At 37.3% G+C, this 7584-nt stretch overlaps 1 protein-coding gene and 1 long non-coding RNA gene across 2 annotated transcripts; one reads left to right on the top strand and one right to left on the bottom strand.

The window, feature by feature from the left end:
• Window positions 1-3614: 3614 nt before the first annotated feature.
• Window positions 3615-4727, top strand: LOC140821248 (uncharacterized). The gene is made up of 2 exons (XR_012115682.1): window positions 3615-4044; window positions 4356-4727. It is a non-coding gene; the product is annotated as an uncharacterized lncRNA (long non-coding RNA).
• Window positions 4449-7241, bottom strand: LOC140821247 (UNC93-like protein 1). Its single transcript, XM_073181676.1, has 2 exons — window positions 5875-7241; window positions 4449-5801 (listed from the first exon to the last, which is right to left on the bottom strand). The coding sequence occupies exons 1-2, from the start codon at window positions 7041-7043 to the stop codon at window positions 5582-5584; spliced, it is 1389 nt and encodes a 462-aa protein (XP_073037777.1). The 5' UTR covers window positions 7044-7241; the 3' UTR covers window positions 4449-5581.
• Window positions 7242-7584: the final 343 nt, after the last annotated feature.

Genomic DNA, 7584 nt, shown 5'->3' with positions numbered 1-7584 from the left:
TGATCTCAGCATGTGAGGCCTGGGGCTTGAGAGGGCGGGGGTGATCGCGGGTGCCATCAGGGCACGGACAATGAGCGGCTCTGCAGGCTTTCTAGTGGAGGGAAAATGAATGACCGACCCACACGGGGAATGAGAGGGATTCCGAGACTGTTCAATGTAATGGACTGTACAGTTGAAGAGGGCTTAAAAGATTTGATATATACTACTCCTACCACGAAAGTGCATCTTCTTTTTGGTTAGTCATAAACATAAGCAACTCCAAAAGTTAAACGTGCTGACTTGGGGCAAAATTTTGGGAATGGGTGACCTCCTGGGAAGTTCCTAGGGTGCGTGTGAGTGAGGACATAAGAACGCTGGAAAGAACTCGTCTTGATACAGTGAGGACAGTCGTCGAATCTGGGGGAGTTACAGAGTAATGTTTGAAGGATTTAGTTAAGCTTCGGATATATATATATATATTATATATATATATTATATATTATTATTATATAATATTATGTATGCTATATATATATATAGATGTATTATAGATATATAACAAGCCCAAGTTTTAAACATGTGATGAGAGAATTCGCAAGACAGAAAAGGATCTGAGTGTTAGAGCAAGAAAAAACGAGTTCTGCAACGGCTTTTTTGGACTTTCAAGCGGTTTCAAACAAAGAGCACAGTTTGAGGAAAAATGGTTATACTGAGAAAAATGGACCACCAGTAGATTTGGCAAATGAGGCACGAGAACGGGCAACAGAGGTATACTAATGCCTTCATTTGGAAGCGGTTGTTTATGATTGTTGTTAAAGTGGGGGTGGTCCTGTTGTGAAGTTCTTCGATGGTGATGGGAAAAAAAAAAACCCCCCAATGAGATAATTTACGAGGCAATGGATCGAGATAATTTCAAGACGCTATGATGTTTCATGTGCATCACAAAGATGATAAATACAAAGATTTATTTTGCGATAATTGATCATAGGTGGCGATACAACTCCATCGACCTTTACATCCCGCTGGACATTTTTAAACCCAGATTCTTCTATTCGGATTCTAATATACGAAAATGATAATGACGTAGTAACGGGTGTGTTATAAATACATCGCTAGGATGGGTGAGCCCGAGGGGAGTACAGGATAGATCATGGGACCCAAATTGCCCAAGGTCCCAAAAGACCGATGGCACATGGCAGTAAGACAAAGAGACAAAAATCACCAGGTCATTCAATATTTTTTTTATTATTTGAAGAATTGCTATGTAGTTTTGAATGTTCAATTTTTTATTTTGTTTCATCAAACTAACCAGCGGGAAGTGGTGTTTGCTTGCAAATTTCGCGTGTGAAAGTTCTAAGCTCACTTGTAGTCATCTGCTTTGAATGAATTGGAGTGTGTTTGAATTCGTGAGTATAGTATAAGTTATTAATGAATATTAAATAAATTTATTAGTTTAAAGCTGGAAATTAATTTGTATCAATATTGTGCAGCTTCATTCCAAAGAAGAAACAGACTGGAGCAAAAAACAATGGAATGATTGTGTTTTTATATAAATATATAGGGCTTTGAAGGCACCGATATGTATTGTTGTGATACGATTGACCCTCTTCTTGTGGCCGATATAGATGATTAGTAATGAATGGTTGATGGGGAGAACTAAATTATAATAGTGGTGACGAAAAATAATCTCGTGTTTGATGATGATTGTTTGACTTGTGGTGAAGTTGGGACAGCTTCTGGTGTTTAATGAAGATGCCTATTAATTTTAGATCTCGAGGCCACCTCTACAAAGGAAGCATCGGTTAGTACGAGTACATTAAATACGTATAAAAGCAGATCCACATCCATAGTTATACAATGAATGATGACGACTTGATTTGTGTGATGAAAACGATCGAGGAATCAGAAGGATTAAAAATCTGAGCTTCATGCTTTTGAGATATGATGATGATACGTTGGAGAGGGTGAAATTTGAAGATGATTTGCTGCTTTAGATTTTTGAAGTTTGTTTTCTTAATATACTATGATGCACTTACGAATTAATAATGAATTTAGATGATTGAAGTTTGTTTTTTGTTATGATTTATGCTACATTATCTATTAATAGATTTTTATTTTTATTATTTGTTATTTTTGTAAAAAAGTATTTAATTTAATAATATAAATACTTTATATATGTTGAATTTTAAAATTTGTGTCAAATGCGCTTTTACTTCGACAAAGAGTGTGCTTCGCCTCGCGCCTCAGGCTTCAAAGTACCCTAGCACTAACACGCCTTGCGTCCCAAATAACTATGATTCTTTTCCGAGTTAGGGGGTGAGGAAAAATACTGAATTTTCGGTTATATCGAGGTTATCATATCGAAAAATATCGATTTACCGAATTTTCAGTACGATATGATATACAATATGCATTTTTTTTAGTATGATACGAATATACCACCAAGTCTGAGTGGCCATAATGGAGAGAAAAAAAAGGGTCGACCCTGGACGCAACAATAAATACCCTCCCCAATTATAATCTAAAAAATTCTTTTACACTTTATATGAATTTAAATTTCGTTCTATTAGGAAAATGACCTCGATGTCACGGTTTAAACCGATATGTCATCGAACTTAATGTTATGATTTATTTCATTTAAAGACTTTTCTTAAAACATATATGGAGCCCATATAAATTTTAAAAATTAGTTCCGTTGATCCGGGTTTTGAACATAGTTCGTTACAATCGACACACATCCACGAGCTCACACCCAACTATCAAGCAAATCTACTAAACTTCAGTATCATTACAATCATATAAGGACTTAAACAATTTAAAAGACTCCGTCTTTCTTATGACGTCTTAATGAAAACACGTTCAGTATACTCCACTTAGCAAGTACTAATCGTCTTCAAGATCCGCCAACTCGAACTTCCTTCAAAAACTGAGGATTGTTCTCTCCCGAAAACTCAAATTCTTCTCCTGAAAAATGTCTGAATGAATATAGTATAAAAAGCAACAAGAAATAATCAACAAACCGCTCAGAAAGATTTGACAATGAAAGCTCTCAACCTTCTTAGCGCACATGGCCCACACTCGACAATAACATTTCTTTATATAAAACATCTTATTATATCCAAAATAGACATTATCATTTCAAATCTTGCATCATATCTTATCGTATCCATCAATATAATATGTTCCCGTACATCCATATTATCTTCAACAATGAAAAGATATATATACAACAAAATATTTCCTTCAATTATCTCCTCATCTCCAAAATTTTCAAATCAATATTTTAAATTTACTTATCAAAATAACTTCAAAAATTAAGCCAACAAAAAATAACATCGAACAGGTTCCAAAAAAAAATAAAAAATTCGGTCGCCATTTTCCTTGTGATATCTCTTGTTGCAAAAACAAACATAATTAATGCATTGTTTTATTTACGAACATCAAGAATTGTGATTCGAGTAGTGGCACAATATCTATTGTTGACATATATTATATGGTTACCGTTATTTGATAATAAAATACGCATAAAACCCCCATCAATATTATGTATAATAATAGTTAATTCACACATATTTTCAGTTTTGTTAGCATATAATCCAAAAGAGCTAAATAAAGCAAAGTATTTATGAGCCATAAGTCCAACGAAAATCCTCTTCTTGGAACAAGAAAAAAAACATCCTCCAACCGTAATAACTACCTTCTAAAACAAGGCCTCCCGCTTTCCAAACAATATGCCAGCCGAAAAGATCGTCCACAACCTGGCTCCCATGTTCCAACATCTTCACACCTATATAAACTCCACCTTCTCCTCTTTCAAGATTCAGCCTCAATATCGGAAAACAAAGAAAAATAAGTGCATTAAAAGTAAGCAAAAGCTTTTTGTGCACCACCCTCTTTGCTCGCTTAGCTCAATCGTCCCACCAAACCCGAGAATAATCATGGGAGGCTGCGCGAGCAAACCCAAGGACTTGGATACCAAGGAGGCACCCCGCCCCTGTTGAAGCACCTGCCTCTGCTGAGGCCCCGGTTGTCCCAGAAAAGGCTGAGGCCGAGGCTGTTCCAGAGGTAAGCATTCTTAATCTACCTAGATCATGTCACTTACTTTTAAGAGTATTTCATGGCTAGTTTCTTATTTGCCTTTGCGATAACCGAGCCGATATTTGCTCCTGGAGGGAAGCTAGAATTCTTTATCAGGCTCAAAACACATTTGTACATTGTGTATCATAAAATCATTCAAATGCCAAGAAAATGTATGGAGGATGGTGCTACCACCTCCACCTCTGTTGATCACAGAAATAAGAGATATTCTATACCTTCCTCTTTATCATTAAATTACTGACTCTTAGTCCTCACGTTTTTTGCGTTGATTTACGTAGGAAAACAAAGATGGAGATGAGAAAAAGGAAAAAACTTTGGTAGATCTATCTGAACCAGCTCCAGAAGCCACCACGGAGGAGACAGCAGCAACCGAGGCTGTCGCCGTGGAGGAAAAGAAAGAGGAAGCAACAACTGAGGAAGCTGCCCCAAAATCTGAGAACTGAAATGATGAAGAACCAGTAGTTAAAGCTTAAATATATCGATTAAATAATAAATAATAAAAATGAGGGTTAGAAATGATTCTGTATTGCGTTATTTATCATTAGGTGAAATAAATTCATAGAGGCTCGAGGAATAAAGCTGTACTGGCACAAGAATTATGGTAGTTATCTGAATTCATTTTGCAAAATAATTAAAATCTGTGTTTTTATATAGCTTATTAGACTTTCTTTTGGAACCAGAGGTGCTTTCAGTAATAGAGGTCGCTATCATTCTCCTAACAATGTGCTCTCAATTAAGATCATAGCATATAGTAAGAAACTGATAAAGAAAATTACGAGTAAGCCGTGGAGAAACGATAAATAACTCATGACCGAACATAAGCAAAACTAAGAACGATCGACATCTGAATAAGACTCAAAGAGTTGATTCCATGCGATTATATTTATATATCACTGCGTTTTCTAGTCCACGCCCTCTGTTCTTTTAGCTGTTGGAAGTATTGATGTTATATCAGGAGATCACGACGTGTGAAAGAAACTGGATAATCAAGAAAATGTGCCGAGATCATATAAATTACTTATTCTATGATCCTCTTAGAGGTTATATCGATCAAAGTTCAAGCAGCACATAATTCACCAGGCATGAAAGTTTTGAGCATTTCTGAAGTTGAATATTACAGGAATTCCGAAATCGATTAAAGAAACGTAGCTTAGCGAAGCGTTCAAAATCAAGGATTAATTCAGAAACTCAGAGAAAGTTTTATGATATACTTACTTGAGGGTCATTGATCTGGTAGATCACACCTCAACTCTTATGCATAGTAACTGAAGAACATAAAACCAAGTGGATCACACACAAAGGGAACGGTAACTTTATTGATTGAAACCAAATAAACAAACAATAGGAAACAAAAAAATTGCAAAAACATGAATTGATCAATCTTCTCATGAGGGTACTTATCACATTGAGGTTCACGGCAGTCTCACGTAAAATAAAAAATTATAATTTTTGTAAATAAAACTTGTACATTCAGAAATTAGACGATAAACATGCCACGATATCATCAATGAATGCCAGGGAGCGCCACACTGTCCTTAGTTTCTCCATCAGTTTCGTCGTCGTCCTTGACAGCTCGCAAGATCAGTATAACTAACAAAGGATAACTTATAGTGGTGAGTGCCCAGTTTGTGATAAGTTCATTCAGAAACGGCACATTATGTGCGTCGATTTGCCAAGCAACTGCGCCTCCCGCACTCTGCACTCCCTTGTAGAATCCTACGTACCTGTTGAAAAAGAAAAGCTAACTCACCAATTCTTTATTACATAATTGCATATAAAGAAATTATAAACTGTTACCTGCTAAGGACCTCAGAATCATCAGCCAATGCTCCGATCACCCAATAGACCATACTCTGAAACATGGCATCAAGCAATCCGTAACTGAAATACAACATAAATGGCCCTGCAAAATTACTCCCTCCCTTGAAATCCAGCTTCTCGGTCGGCAAATGGCCACGCCTGTAATCCAGCTGCTTGGCTAGCCCTCCACCCCATATAGCAGTCCCAAGAACAGCCACAATCCCGATACCAAGCAACCCCCTAGCCCTCCTACTCTTAAAACTGAAATCCATAACGTACCCAATAAACACAGAACCAATCATCTGTGCACCCCAGTAGAATATATTGTTAAAACCTCTTGTCCTAAGATTGAACAGCTGCCCATTAACATTATTAAATTGGTAACTATAGAAAAAGTTACTAGCCCAAGAGGCAGGCACCAAGAGCAACATCCTCCAGTCAAGAAACAATTTCAGAATCTCACTAGCCTCCACCGACACACTCGAGTATTTAATATTCGTGCAATGCGATCCATCATCACGCACGACACGGCTAGGGTGTAATATTGACAGAGATAAAATAGTTCCAACGGCCATAAAAAGCATGAAACCAATATATGTACCATCATTGACGGACTGTGCATCAGTCCTATGGTAATTCATTACAAAAGGAATCAAACCACCCACCACACCACCCAAGTTAAAAATACTCCAAAACAAAGAAATATAAATACCCTTTCTATTATGCGGCGGATACGATGTCATAATGGCACCCTGCGACGCCCACAGAAGGCCGGCGCCGATCCCAAGGACCCCGCCGGCTACAATGGCGAATGCCTGGTGCTGGTAATGATTGTAATACAGAAACGAGCCAGCATACAAAATATACGTCGAGCAGCCGCACACAAGTGTGAGCTTTGGGCCCAAGATGTTGTAGATTCCTCCGCCCAGAATACCGAACACCGCGAAGGTAGTGTAGAGTGCCGTATTAGCGTTGTTCGCAGCATTCGGGTTCACCTGCCCACCGCCGCCCATGCCCGACAGCGCATTAAACATACCCGGGCAGCAGAAACACACAAACCCGATCAACGCAACCTGAACAAGAGGCGAATTGTAGCGGAAAACCGATCGTTTAAAGGGTATCCCTTCCGACCCTTTTGCTGTCTCTTCATCTCCTTGCAAACCCATCTCGGTTTTCGATCGACAAGAGAATATGCGGGATTTCGCAGTGCCGAGAGTCTGAGCGGGGATGAGAATTTAATCTGGAATTGTTGAATAAAATAATGCGTGACGATGAATCTGATACGATTGTTTTAATGGTCCCTTTTCTTGCATCAACTGACAACTGGATGAGATTGGTAAGATCAAAGGATCTGTTGCACAAACACTAAAAAATGCGATTCAAAGAATATTTTATGTCAACTTCATCAAAAGGCATAATAGTAATTAACTTCGACAAAAAACATCCTTCATCTCTACTAAACTTTTGGCATTTTTTACTCAAATTTCCAACGTCAAATTCTTGTTATGGTATATATATAGCACATATATGCATTTGTCTATCTAATTTTGGTATATTTTTGTTTATTGTCATAATTATCTCAATCTTATCTAAATTTAACTACAATCAATCTCAATCTAAAATATTATAATTAAAAATAACCATGATTATGATTACAAAAATCATCTTTAGAATTTTTAATTTTTAGATCTTGCATACAACACATTT

This window comes from Primulina eburnea, unplaced genomic scaffold, assembly GCF_022965805.1.
Source record: "Primulina eburnea isolate SZY01 unplaced genomic scaffold, ASM2296580v1 ctg492, whole genome shotgun sequence".
Taxonomy (NCBI): Eukaryota; Viridiplantae; Streptophyta; class Magnoliopsida; order Lamiales; family Gesneriaceae; genus Primulina; species Primulina eburnea.
Note: the sequence above shows the minus strand (reverse complement) of the source record. Positions and strands in the feature narration are given on the sequence as shown.